Source organism: Gigantopelta aegis, chromosome 3 (genome assembly GCF_016097555.1).
Source record: "Gigantopelta aegis isolate Gae_Host chromosome 3, Gae_host_genome, whole genome shotgun sequence".
NCBI lineage: Eukaryota > Metazoa > Mollusca > Gastropoda > Neomphalida > Peltospiridae > Gigantopelta > Gigantopelta aegis.
In genome coordinates, this window is record NC_054701.1 from 37008766 (window position 1) to 37026488 (window position 17723).

At 40.0% G+C, this 17723-nt stretch overlaps 1 protein-coding gene across 1 annotated transcript; it reads right to left on the reverse strand.

The window, feature by feature from the left end:
• Window positions 1–845: 845 nt before the first annotated feature.
• LOC121389997 (RNA N6-adenosine-methyltransferase METTL16-like) lies at window positions 846–17723 on the reverse strand. The gene is made up of 8 exons (XM_041521693.1): window positions 17567–17723; window positions 14538–14872; window positions 13990–14130; window positions 6958–7216; window positions 5946–6015; window positions 4840–4929; window positions 4333–4464; window positions 846–2260 (listed from the first exon to the last, which is right to left on the reverse strand). Exons 2-8 carry the CDS (start codon window positions 14854–14856, stop codon window positions 1238–1240), a joined length of 2034 nt encoding a protein of 677 aa, XP_041377627.1. The 5' UTR covers window positions 14857–14872; window positions 17567–17723; the 3' UTR covers window positions 846–1237.

Consider the following 17723-nt stretch of genomic DNA (forward strand, 5'->3'; position numbering starts at 1 on the left):
AATGGTAATTGTGATATAATCTAGTATTGGAAAACAAAGAAGGGACGGGAACTTTTGTTTAACGACACCGTGGCACAATTTTAACTACAGCTACTTGGTATTAACTAACAGTTTTGACATTTGGGGCCTAATTCACAAAGCTCTCTTAGGCTCTGCTAGACAACAAAGCATCCTCTTTGCAAGTCTTTTAGCATTGCACTGCGAGAGTTTAGTGAATTAGGGCCCAGGATGATAACAGGAAATCTGCTGAAACCTCACGGATTACTCAAAAAGCAGCAAGGGATCTTTCATATGCACTTATCCATAGGCGGAACAGTACATAGCACAGCCTTTGATGTACCAGGTGTAGGCCTCTAGTTGCAACAGAGCAGGGGGAATCAATCCTGGAACCCCCTGTACCTTGGGTGAGTGATCTACAACTGAGCTATATTGCACCCATTATTAGAGGAAAAACTTGCAGCCACCACAAGCAAGGGTTTTTACAAACATTTTTGCCATAATATGTATGCCAGCTTAGAAGAGCAACAGATTAATTTGCAATCACCACATATATGGTATGTAATTAAAAGCAAGGAATCATTTTCTAATGAAAAGAACACAATATTTTTTTTATGTATATGTTCTAGTTTTTATAAAGGTCTTAATGAACCTCTGAGAAATGGTGTGTCATATTAACAACAAATCAACATAGAAAAGTACATGTAAGCTTTAAAGAAGAAACCTAACAGTCAGAATGGTCTCTATCCAATGGGTTCGTCATGATGGTTTGATCCTACAACCCAGGCACATCAGGTGTAATTGATACACTGGTATGTCTGAATTTCACAAATGCAGATAGACTAAGAAAGAAAGAAAGGTTTTATTTAACGACGCACCACTCAACACATTTTATTAACGGTTATATGGTGTCAGACAGATAGACAAAGCAGAATTGTTAATGTTGATATGCAGAGTTCATTTTCAAAATATGATGCATACAATTTCAAATTTTTGGAGTTGGCAGCGATGCCTGAAAGTATAATGATGTTTGTACAATTCATCAATCTGACAATAGAATTTCTGCCAAAATGCAAATGATGCCCATTAAAAAGAATCTTAAAACTGTGCTTTGTGATATATGCCATGTCACATTACAGCAAAATCAATTTTTTTGCAAATTAATATAAATGGATATATATCGATTTTGAAAATGAACTCTTCATACATAAAACAGACTTGATGAATGTTTCTCCATGTATTATGCATCAGGTGCCTTCAGTTTATTTTTGAAATACTGCATCAACTGGTGCAAGACCTCTCTGCTTTCACCATCAACCCACACCAGTTCAAGGACAAAGTCTTCTTCCACTTTCTTCAGGTTGATGTAACACTTCAACACGCAGTCACCTCCTTCCTTCGGTTTCACTGCAGCCTTCCCACAACTTGATGCAAATGATGGTTTCACGACTTGATTGTCCACGGTTGTGTGACCAGAAGTTGGAACGGTTGTAATCACATCGTTTTTACCCTTCTTGCATTCTGAAATTTCTGAACTTAAGTGAATACGTTTCACCTCTGGCTCAGAATAGATCATCTTACGTTTGCGCTTTTCAGATACTTTTTCACACCTTGATTTTGAATTTGATTTATTATGTTGATTTTCCAGAATCCTTTCAACAGCTGTTGTGGATATAGAGGTAGCAACAACATCATCTTCACTCTTTTTACTTTCTGAATCCTTTGTGCATATACGTTTTACAGGATTGCCAGAATTGGCAGTCTCATGTTTGCGTTTTGTCGATGTCAACTGTGACATGACAACTTGGTTGTCTTCAATTATTTCAGCAGTAATAACATAATTTTTACTGTTCTTGTTTAAATTATCTGTACTTAAGGCTGTCGGTTTTACCTCAAGGTCAGAATTAACAGTTTTCAGTTTACATTTTTCAATAACAATATCAACTATGGTCACTGTTTCTGTTGAAGTATTATTTGTGTTTTTATCTGTCTCATTTTGAGTGTCAATCACCTGATCTATCTCATCTCTAACATCCATTTTATCACTGTCTTCTATCACTTCTTTACTTTTCAAGTTTGTTTTTGCATCAACTTGACTGCTAGTCTGTTTAGAAATACCTTTAGATGTTTCTGTTTTCTGCTGAGTATCAGTCTTTCTTTGTATTTGTCGTCGTTTACGACGCTGATTTTGCCATGACTTTTCTTTAGCGGTGATAAGCCAGGAAGAAGATGGTGCATTACTTTTTCCTTCTTTGTACTTGATCTGCAGATGAAATGAAAGAAAAAAGTGTTTTATTTAACGACGCACTCAACACATTTTATTTACGGTTATATGGCGTCAGACATATGGTTAAGGACCACACAGATTTGGAGAGGAAACCCGCTGTCGCCACTACATGGGCTACTCTTCCGATTAGCAGCAAGGGATCTTTTATTTGCGCTTCCCACAGGCAGGATAGCACAAACCATGGCCTTTGTTGAACCAGTTATGGATCACTGGTTGGTGCAAGTGGTTTACACCTACCCATTGAGCCTTGCGGAGCACTCACTCAGGGTTTGGAGTCGGTATCTGGATTAAAAATCCCATGCCTCGACTGGGATCCGAACCCAGTACCTACCAGCCTGTAGACCGATGGCCTGCCACGACGCCACCGAGGCCGGTTCAGATGAAATGAGACAAGAAAATAATGACAGTCAGTTATGTTAATGATTACTGAAACACAATCCACGTCTTATATGTAGAAGGTCTCACTGCATGGTTCACTTCTGGATGAGAGTTCATTCATCACAGTCCACAAGAGTTCCTAACTGTGACATGTTGTAGTTCACATATTAATTTCTAGTCATTGGAAATTAATTAAAATGATTTGTATTATTCAATGGTAGGCGCTCAGGCTGGGTTTTTGTTAATGTAATTTTGTAATACTATGCATTTACTTTTTTAGGACGTGTGTACAATGGAATAAGTAGATGGTATGAATCGGTTCCTGTACCATTTGATATTAGTCAGATATTCTGGTATGATAATAAATTCAGATGTAGGCCTAATAGGTACCATATGTCATTAGTATCAACAAGAACCAACTATTAGCAATCTTCTTTTTAAGTTGAGCATTTTAACACAGATTTCGATGACAAATGGAATGTTTGTAGTGAGACCAAGGGAAAATTCTAATTTTAAAGCTGCAGCTTCTAAAATATATGGGGACTTAATATTTAAGCATTTACAATAGATTATCATCTTTAAGGTTTTTTAAGTGCCACTCATCGATTTTCTTTAGATCTTATTTACAAAGTAAGTCACATTCAAGCACACTGAATGAAAATAGATACAATCTGACAGGAAGAAAACTTGAAAGATATATTACTGCAAATGTCACGTGTCTGTCTACAGCAATTAAAAATAAAACAATGTTTTAGCTGTTATGTTAAAAATGGTGACAAGACCTGTGCAACTGACAATATCTGTTGATAATGAAAATGCAAGATATTATTAAATGTAGAAAACCACGATGGCTTAGATTTTATAAGAGCAAAAGCAAAGACATCCAGACGTAAGAGTGAAGAAAGAAAGAAACTTCAATCATGTGAACAGAACAGGAAGCAGAGGACTCGGTGGAAGTTTTTAAGTCATCCCATTGGCTGTTGGGATGTTTGGACCAGTCCATTGTTCCAGGGAGGAAATGCCATTAGTTTGAGGTCAGGTTAAGTTGAAAAGAAAACCGTAGTTCTGTTTGCCTTTTGTATTAGTAAATAGAGAATTCGTCCCGAGTATTTTTTAGTATGGAAAATATCAAACGAGTCTATGTTAATCGGTATTTGTCGAGGCTCTGCCGAGACAAATACCAATTAACTAGACGAGGTTGATATTTTACATATTAAAAAACACGAGTAGCGAATTCTATTTATCCTATAACACTTATAAAATAACATATTAATTCAATTTTTAGTAAATCACAGTTCTAAAGTCCCCGCCATCAGTAATATGACATCATCACGATTAGCACAAATTAGTTTGGCGTCACGCATTTAACTAAATCTTTGAAAACGTTACGATCAGGTACACAAGTCTTGTTTGCTTGTAAGCAAATAACCCATCCACAGCAACACATTACATAGAGATCTTGCAAATTTGCATACCATTATTAACCAGGTTAATACACTACAATTATCACATGGGTTTTTGACATGGATATCATGGGTAAGTTATAGGATAAATGATAGTATAAGATGGGGAAGAGAGAATCAACCAGCTAGAAATTACTTTTGTATATCATTCACCGAAATATAAATTATATTTGACAGAAAACATGAAAGGATCTCTATTTATCTTACTTGCAGTTCGTTAAGAAGTGATCTGATGTACTGAGTGAAGTCGGCCATCTCATACAAACAGGCTCCAGCACCAAATGGAATGGTGTACGACAGAGGTGGCTTTTCTTTCTTCATAGAGTGGAACAGAGATTTCTGCAACATTTTATAACTGTTATATTAGATCATGAATAATACTTTTTCATCACAGTTTGCCTATAGTCCTGTGATTAAAAATATAAAAAGTCAACTGACCAGCCAGGAACTTATTTTTTTATATACTGGTAATAACACTTAAATATTTTAGCTGGGTTGCATTTGAAAATATTAACAACAATATCAATTTTGAGTGTTCTGGTGTGTATGATGGAATAAAATTGTGACTGATTCACTTTATGTTTTTTTAATCATTGAAAAATAAAATAAAATCCTATTAAAATATATTCTCTTATCTGAAAGTGCATCAGTTAAATGTGATTTTTTTTTTAATCCATCAAGACAGTTATTTTCATTTATTCTTTTCTCTCTTACTGGAAATGATACAGAATCATCAAAGGTCCAAGCAATTCCCCATCTCATTGTCTTGCCCTGACAAAACTCAGTTGTTGAAAATGTAACATCCTGAAAATAATTTTTAAAAATAGGATTAGACAGACATGTTCTTAAAATTTGCACCAAAACAAAATAGAAACTTTGAAAAGAAAATAAAAAGAAAAATATGTACACAAATATTTGGAATATTAATTTAAATAATATATATAAAACCCAAAATTAATGGAGGGTTTTATTGTATTTTTTATTTTTATTACGTCCAATTTTTCATCTTGCCTTACTTTAATACAGCACCATCTAAGCTGTAATACTAAAGTCTGCACCACATTGTTAACAACTATGATACATTATTCTCCTATCTTTAATTACCAATAGATTTCCCTCAGAACAGAAATTCCACATACTGGATGATAAACATGTCACCTATATTGATTTCGCTAATATTTCCTAGGGCAAAAAGCAGGTAATTTTTCACCGTCTGCTATTTTACTTTTCATGGAATAATATTCAAGAGGGGCGGAAGCCTCCGAAGTATGTGACATAATTAATATGACGTCATCATGATTGCTTTTACATGTCATGACATTGTTAGATTACATCACATACTTCGGAGGCTTTCACCCCTCTTGGACAAAAAAGCAAAATGGCAGCCGGCACAATCTTATCATTATGATAAATCCAACAACGTCATGACATGCACTAAGGTATAACACACTCATCGTGACATCAGATTAATTATATCAAACAATTAGGAGGCTTCCAACCCTCATAAAGATTATTCCACAAAAAAGCAAAATGGTAGACAGTGAAAAATTGCATGTGTTTTGTCCTAGGAGATCTTAACAAAGTCGATATAGGTGATATGGTTTCAGTCTAATATGTGGAATCCATGTCATTGTAATGGGGTTTTAACGATTTATGTTTGGACAAAAAGTGGAGAAAATCTAACAGTAATTAAAGGTAGGGGAGTAATTTATCATAGTTGTTAACAATTTGGTTCAGACTTTAGTTTTTAACAAATTGGTTCAGACTTTAGTTGTTAACAATGTGGTTCAGACTTTAAATACTATGGATTAAAGAATTACCGGTGTTAGTCGAAGCTTTTCCTTTAATTGAGGCAGACTTGATTTCTTCCCAACCATGCTTGTGAATACCCTGAATAATAATGGTTAAAAGTTGGTTTTGTTTAATGACACCACTAGAGCACACTGATATATTAATTATTAGCTGCTGGATGTCAAACATTTGGTAATGTTTGACACAAAGTCTTAAGAGGAAACCCTAAAAAGAAGGGACATAACTCTGTACAGTCAAAATTATATACATTTTAAATGATTTTTAAAAATGAAATTAAATGAGTTCTCAAATAATGTTTAAAAATTTCAATTAAATTGCAGTTCCACAAAACCAGTGAGTGTCAGACAGATTTTTTTTATTGACCAAATTGTCAATCTATACATATATTTTATACTGATTTAGTATTTTGTAGTTTTACTTTCACACACTATACTTTTTTGCAAGTTATTTTGTTCCTCAATGTAGCTGCCTTGTGGGTATCTCTGATAATTGGGGGAGAAATTAAAAAAATATAGATGAACTGCCCCACCCAAATATTCTTCAGTGAAACTCCTTTAAACTGAACACCCACGGGAACAAGTAATAGGTTATTAGGGGCCAGGGACGTAGCCCAGTGGTACAGTGCTCGCTTGATGTGCGGTTGGTCTGGGATCGATCCCTGTTGATGGACCCATTGGGTTATTTCTCGTTCCCGCCAGTGCATCACTACTGGTATATCAAAGGCCATGGTATGTACTACCCTGTCTGTGGGATGATGCATATAAAAGATCCCTTGCTGCTAATCGAAAAGAGTAGCCCATGAAGTGGTGACAGCGGGTTTCCTCTCTTATTATCTGTGTGGTCCTTAATCATCTGTTTGATGCCATATAACCGTAAATAAAATGTGTTGAGTGCGTCATTAAATAAAACATTTCTTTCTTTTTTTGGTTATTAGGGGTATCCAGTTCTCTCTGTAGTATTTAAAAAGGGGACTTCCGGTTTATTGAGGGTCCCAGTTTTGAGAGGTTTCCCTGTACTTACCTTATTTGTGTTTTAAGTGTGACAGACTCGTCTATCATCTGTGAGATGAAGTTGATTTCTCCACCTTGAGAAATGCTCTCCTCTGGACTTGCGGTGCTCACAGAAAATGGATCAGCCCGGTCGACGCTGCGTGATGTTGTCACTGCTTGCGCTTCGAGGTGGTCCGCAAAGAAAGGAGGGTTGCACATACAGAAGTGATAACTTTCTGTAGAATCCTTCACTGCTGCCAGTAAAATATTTCCCTTTGACACCTTCTTCACTATAGAAAAAACAACACAATGGGCTGAATTTATGAAGTCTGGGGTTTGTTTGTTTTTAATACAGGTGTTTAAGCTTTGTAAATGTATGTAGTACATGTGTGTAAGACAAAATCAGGCTTTGTAAATTCAGCCCAATTAGATTTTTTTAATTAGTCCAAAGATCCCTATTAACATTTCATAGAACTGAATGTGTACATTACATGTATTTTCATGGGAGTGGGTAAATATATTATCATGTTCATATCTTGTTTACAACAGAATTAAGAATAGATAATACAATTTTGTTTTCTCCCTGTTGTCTGTTGTTTAGTCTAGGTTGTGAGAAAATAGGTTTTTGTTACCATAACAACATCTGGAAAACACTTTAGCTACAAGTATGCATTGTATTAAAACACAGTGGCCAAAATGTGTATCTATCAAGAGTGTAAACAACTCATTTGTTAAAGTTGTAGCCATGGGTCATGGAACGGGGGTGGGGGGGGGGGGGCACGAATATCCCCCAGTTATCCCTGTTACTGTGCTCAGAAGGCTGAAAATGCCATCTTTTAACAGCTGAAATAGTAAATGTTTGTGGTTTGGACTCTGAAACACATGTATTTTCATCTACCCCAGACCATCGTACTGACAGTTACTTGTTGTAGCAGCTTAATATAGTCCAGTTTAGGAAATAGTCTGTAGTATTTAAATAACTTATTAGTTTGAAGTTACTTGTTATATGTAGATATGTAGTACTAACTGATAACAACTGTGCAAGTGGTATGGTGCCACTTGTATAAGAGCAACACAAGGCGCTGAAAAATGTTGTGGTCGACCTATGTTGATTGTTTACACAGTACTTGTCAGTTGAGAGCACTCTCTAAAATTAGTAGTCACAAGACCCTTTCGCTAGAGTTGTATTTTTCACAGAATATATTGTGACCTAAAAATTGTATTGAACTGCATGGGGGAATTAAAGGCGAAGACCCTAGTTTTAACCTGTAAAAAATAGATACTAAGTTTAGTTAATTTACAAACCTGTAACTCATTTGGATAACGTTACAATAAAGTGAAAGAAGAATCTGTGACGTTAAAACGGGAAATATCCCAAAAAATATACTAAATTTCGAATCGATAAACCACTACTTCTCAGACACACATGCATTTTTAAAAATAAGAAAAATGCACTTTTTGGTATTAGAAACACCAGGATGACCAGAAACACTTCGGTTCTATACAGAAATGGATAATCTAAAGAATAAAATATAAGTAATGTTTGATTTCAGTGATCATAAACGGCTCTAAATAGTGAAAAATATGAAGTAGTGTTTAAAAACTAGGGTGCGTCCCTTTAATGGTGGTGTGTAGCCTTTAATGTTGGTGAGGAAATACTGGGGACTTAGGAAAACATGGAATTTTAAAATGAGGAATTGGAGAAAACTTGGGAGTGTTTTCTCTTTTATAGATACATTACCTATCCTCAAACAAGGGAACCTCCCCCCCCCCCCCCCCCCCCCCCCCACGCAAGTGGTCTGGTCCGAACATCCCAACAGCCAATGGGATGGCCTAAATTCTTCTACTGCATACTGCTTTCTAGTTCCGGTCACATGACTGTAACTTCCTTCTTTTTCCCTGAGCACATCGCTCGGAGAACAGGAAGCGGGGAGGCCCGGGCAGGATGAAATCTTGAGGACAGGTAATGTATCTATAAAAGAGAAAACACTCCAAGTTTTCTCCATTTCTTTTCATATTACCTGTCCTCAAACAAGGGCAGCATTCAACAGATGGTGGTGGGTGCCGAGATCCGTAGATGCTTGTGATAACTCCCCAAACCGGAAAGAGGCTGACTAGTGGAAGAATAAGGCCAACCTTGGTAAGCTCTCCTCCTAGGGATGCCCGTCACAGACCAATGCAGGTAATGTTCATAATAACAACCAGAATGGTGGCATCCGTCAGCAGTGGCAGGTGCGGCTCCTAGAACAAAGGACCAGGAGGCGGCAGCCACATCTCATGCTGGTTCTGACAGGGTGGGAAGACGTAGCCACCAGGGATGCAGGTGTTAGGTAACCCTCACGTATTGAAGTGTTAGTAATAACAAGTGACAACCTAATGAGGTGCATCCGTCAGAACATTGAACAGAACAAGACCCCCGAGTGTTTTCTGTCTAGTACACCGAAGAACTGTTAGGTCAATAACGACAACAAATAACCACATGCAGTGCAGGGTAAAGGTTATCGAGACAAAAGTTCTGGCACCAGTGCGTGAACTGTGCAAAAGAACAAAAGTCTAAGCAATCCTCACCTGTCGATTCGATGGACATCTCGGTATGCAGCCCAGAATCCGATAGATATCAACGGCGACGAGGACGGCTTGTATTCAACAGAGTCTGTGCAGCAACAACCGGACCCAGATGATGGAACCCCTCAATGTCCTCTGTGGAGATATCCCTCAAATAATAGTTGGCGAAAATGGAGTGCGTAGCCCAGAAACAACCAGTGATAATGTGCTGAATGGGTGTGTTGCAGTGCAGGGACATCGTGGCAGCCAAGGCACGGAGTTCATGCGGATTAGAAGCAGATGGAGCAGGTAAACCCTCCTTCTGATAGGCGGTCAGGATAGAAGACCGGATCCAGGTGGCCACCGTGTTTTTGGTAATATCCCTCAACCGACTCTGGTTACAGGAAAGGAAAAGTCTTTTGCGATGTTGTCGAAAAGATCTGGTCCTCTCTATGTACTGTTGCAGGGCTCTGACAGGGCTCAACGTCCTCAACGTCCGCTGGACCAACGATAGAGGAGAGGGCCTGCACAACATACGAACGAGGCGCTTGGTCTGGTAACTGATTCTTTGCAACAAAGTTCATGAGTAACCCCAAGTTGACTGCACGCCGATCTCGGTGAAAACGTACCAAGTCTACATCAAGAGCATGGAGTTCTGAGACACGGGCAGCCGTGGCAAAACCGAGTAAAAACACCATCTTCCGCATCAAGTCTTGCAGGGAAGAGGATTCGATCGGCTCATAAGGTGCGGTCGATAACGCTCGTAACACCAGATTCAGGTCCCATCTTGGTGGCCGAAACCGATGTACTTGATCCTCAAGGCGAAACCCTTTGATCATCTTATGGATCTCAGGAATACCCGATAACTTCGTTCCAGTAGCGACATCACAAACATTAGCGATGACCGAAACGTACACAGCAATGGTAGACCCCTTCAATCGTAAAACAGTCCGCAGATACAGCAAAAAATCAGCGAGACGAGGTATCTGGATCGTCTGAGGTTTGAGTTTTTGCCGGACACACCATCAGTGAAAGCAAAGCCATCTGACGTTGTAAGCCGCAGTAGTAGATGATCTGTGCGCTTTCAAAATGGCCGCCGTGGACTGCGAAGAAAAGCCTTTCTTCCTCAAACTCTTGAAGATAAAGTCCACGTGTGCAGTTGGAACAACTGCGGACGTGGATGGTATAGTCTTGACGTGGGATGCAGCAACAGATGATCCCAGTCTGGCAGTGGTAAAGGATGTGGATCGGCAAGACGTATTAGATCTGGATACCACATCCTGGATGACCACATCGGAGCAATGAGCAACAGGCGACAATGGTACAGCTGAAACCTCTGAAGCACCCTTGGAAGGAGGATTGGTGGAGGAAAAGCATACGCGTCCATCTGTTCCCAGCTGATGGCCAAGGCATCGAGATCCAGAACTTCGGGATCTGGCACCGGAGACACGTAAACCCTCAGCTGATGGTTGAATCGTGTGGCGAAGAGATCGATGTTTGGTGTCCAAAGTCTGTCGCACACCCATCGAAACGCTTCGGGATGGAGCATCCATTCTGTCGGCTGTGGAGACGACAGCCGAGACAGCGTGTCGACTAGTACATTGGAAACCCCTGGAATATGGCGAGACCGAAGTTGCAGCGGAATCTCGTCAACCAGCTTGTAGAGACGATAAGTCAACTGCAGCAGACTGCTGGAGTGGGTTCCGCCCTGACGGTTGATATAAACCGCCGTGGTGGTACTGTCTGTGGCCACCATGAGAGAGGCCCCTGTCAACATCTGATGCCAATGAAGGATAGCGTATTACACTGCCAACAACTCTAGCAGGTTGATGTGGAGTCCGAGTTCGCCGGGAGACCACAGCCCTGAAGTAGTCTGGTTGCTGAGAGGGTCTCCCCAACCTTCCAGTGACACGTCAACAATGAGTGGCTAGGAAGGGCCGCATAGAGACACCGTCTAAGACGTTCGATCGGAGCTGCCACCACTGCAGGCTGGAGCGTAGATTGTCCGGGAACGAGATGATCAAGTCCGGATTGTTGAAACGAACAAACGGGTTGAGAAACATCTGCAAGCGCCGCAACTGGAGACGACCTCTGAGTGTCAAATCCTGGGCGGAAGTGAGGAGACTCTGCCAACCGTGGAAGGTTATTGTAGCGGTGAGGGCTATGGCAATCATGGTCTGGATCTTCTCCCAACGGTCTAGAGGGACTTGAACGAGGCCCAGGTCGGGTCGAAGTCAGGCGCCTATGAACTGTAGAGACTGCGTGGGAGCCAGTCGAGATTTCCCGATGTTGATAATCCAACCCAGATGCTTGAGAAAGTTCACGATGAAGGCAACATGTGCAGTAAGCCCTGTCTTGCTCTAACACTTCATCAGGCAATCGTCGAGGTACGGGTAAAAGGATATACCTCTGCGTTGCAGGAAGCGGGACATCAGAGTCGTGATTCTGGTGAACAGCCATGGTGCCATGGATATCCCAAAGGGCAGGACTGTCCATTCGTAATGCCGACCCTGTAGTACAAACTGGAGGTAGCGATGACAATCGGCATGCATCGGAACGTGAAGGTAGGAGTCCTTGAGATCTAGCGAGGCAAGCCAATCCCCCGGTTTGATCACGGCAAGGACATCTCACAACGTTAACATCTTGAAGGACGGAGGAGGAAGCAGGTAGTGGTCGTTCAAAAACGCCAAGTTGTGGATCATTCGCAGCTCCGGTGAATTTTTCTTCGACACGAGGAAGATGTCCGAGTAAAAGCTGGGTGTTAGGCGTGCTTCCGAAATGTTGCGAACGGCTCCCTTCTCCACCAGTTTGTTGACAGACTCCTGTAGGACCGTGACTTGTGATACGGAATTGCCTGCAAACAGCTTTGTTGCGGACCACTGTTGAGCTAACAGCTCCTTCTTATGCTGGAAATCCAAGGTTGACTTTTTCAGATAAGCCTGGCGACGGTACTGCATCAACATCGATGACATAGAGGTAACCAAAGACGTCAGGAAAGCCAGCATCTGTGCCGATTGTTGAAACAGCACGTAGCACCGTGCATCTTTTGCCTGGGTGGCCATCGCAGCAAGGAAAATGTCCAAGTAAGACAACACAACAAGCAACGTCTCTGGGCAGTATCCATGGCTTGGACCTGTTTGTCCGTCAAATCCACAGTTGACAACTTCCCAAGACGGTGAACATCTTCATCCAAAGACGGAGCCCCATCTTTAAATGGCATGTCAAACACCGGATACATACGGTGATTCCAAGACGGGAAGACGACAAAGGACGCTGTCTCTTTAAAGGTGCAGTCTAATCTGTCGCCACGTCGGATATGAGTGTACCGGCTGCCAAGGAACGGATAACCACATCTTCCGGAGGGACATCAGTCGCTATCATCGGTGTCGGTCCCTTCTTGGACGGCGTTGGTGGATGTGGCAAGGACGGCAACATGTCATAGACGGCCGCCAAGTAATCCCTCATAGTCATATGGTCAGTAGAGTCAGGCTCATTAATGATAGAAACCGCTGTAGGCGCTGCATCCCCAAAGTCTCGGAGCACTCGAGCACAGGCCAATCGATCTGCCGAAATGGAAGCCGCCGGTGAACCGGACCATCGAGAACCCTCAGAGGCCCTGGAAGTCACATCAATCGAAGGTCGATGCTGACGATCCATGGAACCCATAGGGAGCCGTGCAGGCCGTGGGGAACGGCTACGGTCCTGGCTCCGATGCGCCGAAGATGACTTCCCCGCCGAAGATCGGTGTGCCTTGGAGTCCGTGGAACGTCTATCTGCATGAGCCGGCTTCTTAGAGGGCTGCGTAGAGACCACAGGCCTGTCATCCGAAGTCTTAGGTATCGGTGGAGCTGAAGAAGCCGCACCCCCTGAAGAGGGGACTGGAACCGGACCTGACCCCGAAACCGCCGATTTGGGTAAGGTCGCCACTGACGCCATTGTTTCTTTGAGCATGGTCGGTAGAATGGAATGCAACACTTCCACCACGGAGTCAGCAATCGAAGGCGAAGATTCCACCTTCTTGGTCCTTGCTGACACCACCTTCAGGTAAGCCGCGAACTCGACATCAGACAACCCCAAACAAAGGTTGCATCTTGAAGTGAGGCCACACGGAACACAACAACCCGGACATAAGTCACCCAAACACGAATACAAAACCAAAGGTCTTATAAAAATTTGACTCCAAAACAGAGCCAAGCAAAAGGACGTCCAGACCCTTTAGCAAAGAGAAAAAGAAGGAAGTTACAGTCATGTGGATCGGAACTAGAGAGCAGTATGCAGTAGAAGAATTTAGGCCATCCCATTGGCTGTTGGGATGTTCGGACCAGACCACTTGCGTGGGGGGGGGGGGAGGAGGTGCCCTTGTTTGAGGACAGGTAATGTGAAAAGAAATGTCCTTTATCCTTAATGTTTACAGTGTACTCATACATCTAAAATACTTACCATCAACAACTTTTGTACATACTAAACATTTTGAAAGCAGATGTTATATCTAATAGACACATATACATTATAATCATACCTTTGATCATGTTTTCCATATGATTTTTTTCTACATTGTTGGTCGCATAGTGAGCATTCTGTGGATCCATCTCTGTGGCAAGAAATGACCAGTTGTTAAGGCGACAGCCAAGTAGTGGATACACACATGAAGACCCTGTCCCTGTAAAACAGAAAATTATGATTATTTTAATTGTAAACATTTTTATGTTAAAAACTAATTTTATCACAAAAACACATATTAATTCTTGTTCTAATGTTTTGTATGTTTCTTTTTTGTTCCTTTTTTAAAGTCACTGACATTAGTTTCACAGGGATGTACCTTTTCCATTTCATATAAAAGAATTTTGAGCTACAACAAACACCAAAATGACCAGACATACACATCGTGTAATAAACATTATAAGATGTTTCCAACTAATATAATATTTTAACAAGCATTTTGAGAATACTGCTAAAGCAATACATTTGATTTTGTTTTGTCAATAACTTTAGAAATACTTCATGCAAAAGAATACTAGTAGTTAGTGCAAACCAATAAGACCAAATAGCATCCACCACAACATTTACCAATATCAATTCCTCTTATATCCCCCTCTGTGTCGCCTAGAATGTCTTCTATCCAGTGGATATAATTAAGTCGAAGTGGTACTGTCGGAACGAGCCGGTCCGAAGGCAAGTCTATATCCAGCTGGAAGTCATGTTTCAGCAAGGTTTTCGTTAAAGCTCGGAGGGCACTGGGGTCTTTGAAGTCAAGATGTACTTTGCCCGTGTCGTCATCTCTCGTAGTATGTTTGGCAAACTCAGGATATTCAGAAGCAAGATCTTTGAAGTTTGGCTTTTTGTTCCTGTATTTGTTTCTGGGATGCATGAACTTGTTCAAAGACATGATATGTGTATTCTTCCTGAAAGTAATAAACAGCTAATTATGCATGTATACATGTATTATGTTAAAAGTTGCGTTTAAATTTCAAATAAATACTCAACTGAACTCTCCTTTTAATGACAGATCAAATGAAGTGTGATGTTACGCCTAAACCATGGAACAATGGCTATATACAAGTATATCTAAGGAGAAGGGGATGGAACGTAGCCCAGTTGTACAGCACTCGCTCGATGCACAGTCGGTGTGGGATCGATCCCCATCGGTGGGACCATTGAGCTATTTCTCATTCCAGCCAGTGCACCACGACTGGAATATCAAAGGCCATGGTATGTACTACCCTGTCTGTGGGATGGTGCATATAAAAGATCCCTTGCTGCTAATCGAAAAGAGTAGCCCAGGAAGTGGCAACAGCGGGTTTCCTCTCTCAATTATCTGTGTGGTCCTTAACCATATGTCTGATGCCATATAAAATGTGTTGAGTGCATCGTTAAATAAAACATTTCTTTCTTTCATCTAAGGAGAAATGATCTGACTATGTCATGTTGAGGGCTGGATTTAGCTGTCAGTTGAGCGCTTGCTTGAGGTGTTTGAGTTGCAGGATCAAACCACCTTGGTGGATCCATTCAACTGATTGTGTTTTTTCTTGTTCCTACCAGTGCACCACAACTGTTCAAAGGCCATGGTATGTGCTTTCCTATCTGTGGGAAAGTGCATATAAAAGATCCCTTGCTGCACTAAGAAAAATGTAGCGGGCTTCCTCTGAAGATTACAAGTCAGAAATACCCAATGTTTGACATCCAACAGCCGATGATTAATTAATCAATGTGCTCTAGTGGTGTCGTTAAACAGAACACATTTTTTTTGTTATGATGAATTTTATTATTTTTAGTGAAAAATAGATGACTAACTATATGGTAATGATTACAAATTATCACAAACATCAGTTACTATAATAAAAAAAAGAAAAGATGATTAAATACAAATATTCGATAGAAATTACTAGTGAACAGCTATGCCTTTTTTCAGACTACACATTCAACATAAAAATACAGTTTACAAGGTTTACTAGTGGGAATGATTCAATGCATCACAACCAATGGAACAAAACTAAAATTCATTTACAATTTACATGTACCGGTAATAGCATAATGGTGTACCAATGGTCTTTTTAAGAGTTCTAACCGAAGCACTAATTTTGTGCTGATTACTGAGTTGGTGAACAGAGCAGTCATATCCAAATATTGGCCATAGATTCCATTGTGTAGCAGTAGTCTGTAGATGTCCAGTCTGTGCCAAAGTAAAAACATGGACTGTCAAGTCAGCAAGTGATCTATTTCACTAAACAAACCGTTTAGCATACTGTTTTGTTGACATGTGCATTGCCTTTTATAAAATGCAATTAATAAAATTTTAGACCAATTGTCATTGGTAAAACGTGACTGTATATTATTTTTACACTGATCTCAAGAATGAAAATGTGACAAAAGTACAGCTTTTAAATTCAAAGAAAAATGTTCGTACAAATAAATTTAAAAATTGAAAATCCAGTTAAGAAATTACTTTAAAAATTGAATTGATTTCTTAAAATATACATGTAAAATTATTTTTCACCAATAGATCTGTTTAATTTTTTTGGAATACAAATATTTGTTTTATATATACAAATGTGTATTTGTTGCTCATTTCTTTTATTGATTTGTCATTCAAGGGAAATAAGTCTTCAGGTATGATTTAATAGGCTTACTACAGAAATTCGCACCGGACCCTTTAAGGAAAAACCATACTATCTCGATTATCGAGGTCTCACAGTATTTATAAATTGCTAACAGAAAATAAACAATCTTGAAGCAAATGAAGAAGTGAAGGGGAAGAGAACTGGTATTTGTTTTTTAACTGTATTAGACCTACATGTAGACTTAGACTTAGTCCAAGATTTTGCCATGAAGTAAATTAAATTCTCGGTGGTGTCATGGTTAAGCCATTGGACATAAGGCTGACAGGTGCTGGGTTCACAGCCCAGTACCGGCTCCCACACAGATGGAGCTTTAACAGACTTATCTCTCACTAACCAATAACAACTAACCAACTGTTCTGGACAGACAGCCCAGATAGCTGAAGTATGTGCCCAGGACAGCGTGCTTCAACCTTAATTGGATATAAGCTTGAAAATAAGTTTGAATGAATGAATGAAGTTAAATTCAGTTGATGACAGATGAATGGGACTAACCTGGACTTTTGAAAATTAATATTTATTTAACTTAACTACTACATGTATGGCTGCTATACAGCCTGTGCCGCACACACATTTCCATACATTCAAAGTGTTTTTGGTCATCCTGATGTTTTTAATATCACAAAATGCATTTCTCATATTTTTTAAAACGCATGTGCGTCTGAGAAGTAAATGTTATGGTGTCGAGTTTTAGTCTATTTTTTGAGGGTATTTCATTATTATTTCACCATTTGAAATTCACAGACCAATGTTTCACTCAGTATTAACTTTATCCATATGTGTTACAGGTTTGTTGATTAACTAAGCTTAGTGTGCATTTTCATGGGCTGAAACTAGGGTCTGTCCCATTAATCAGTGAACATGCAATCAACAATTTAACATGTGAAGCCGTTCATATTAGGTTGTAAGCTGATGTTGGTTCGAGAATAGGTGACGTTCAAAAACAGGTACAATATCAACATTACTATCGTAAATTCTTACCAACGTTTGGCACTGTCAAAAGAACAAAATCGTAATTAGTTTAGGGTGTTATCCAAATGGTAAGGATATAACTATAATTACTCAAAAAAGGGATAAATGATGGAAATCGGTTAATTTGATCCCCAAAATGCGTAAGCACAACGCTCATGGGGGCTGC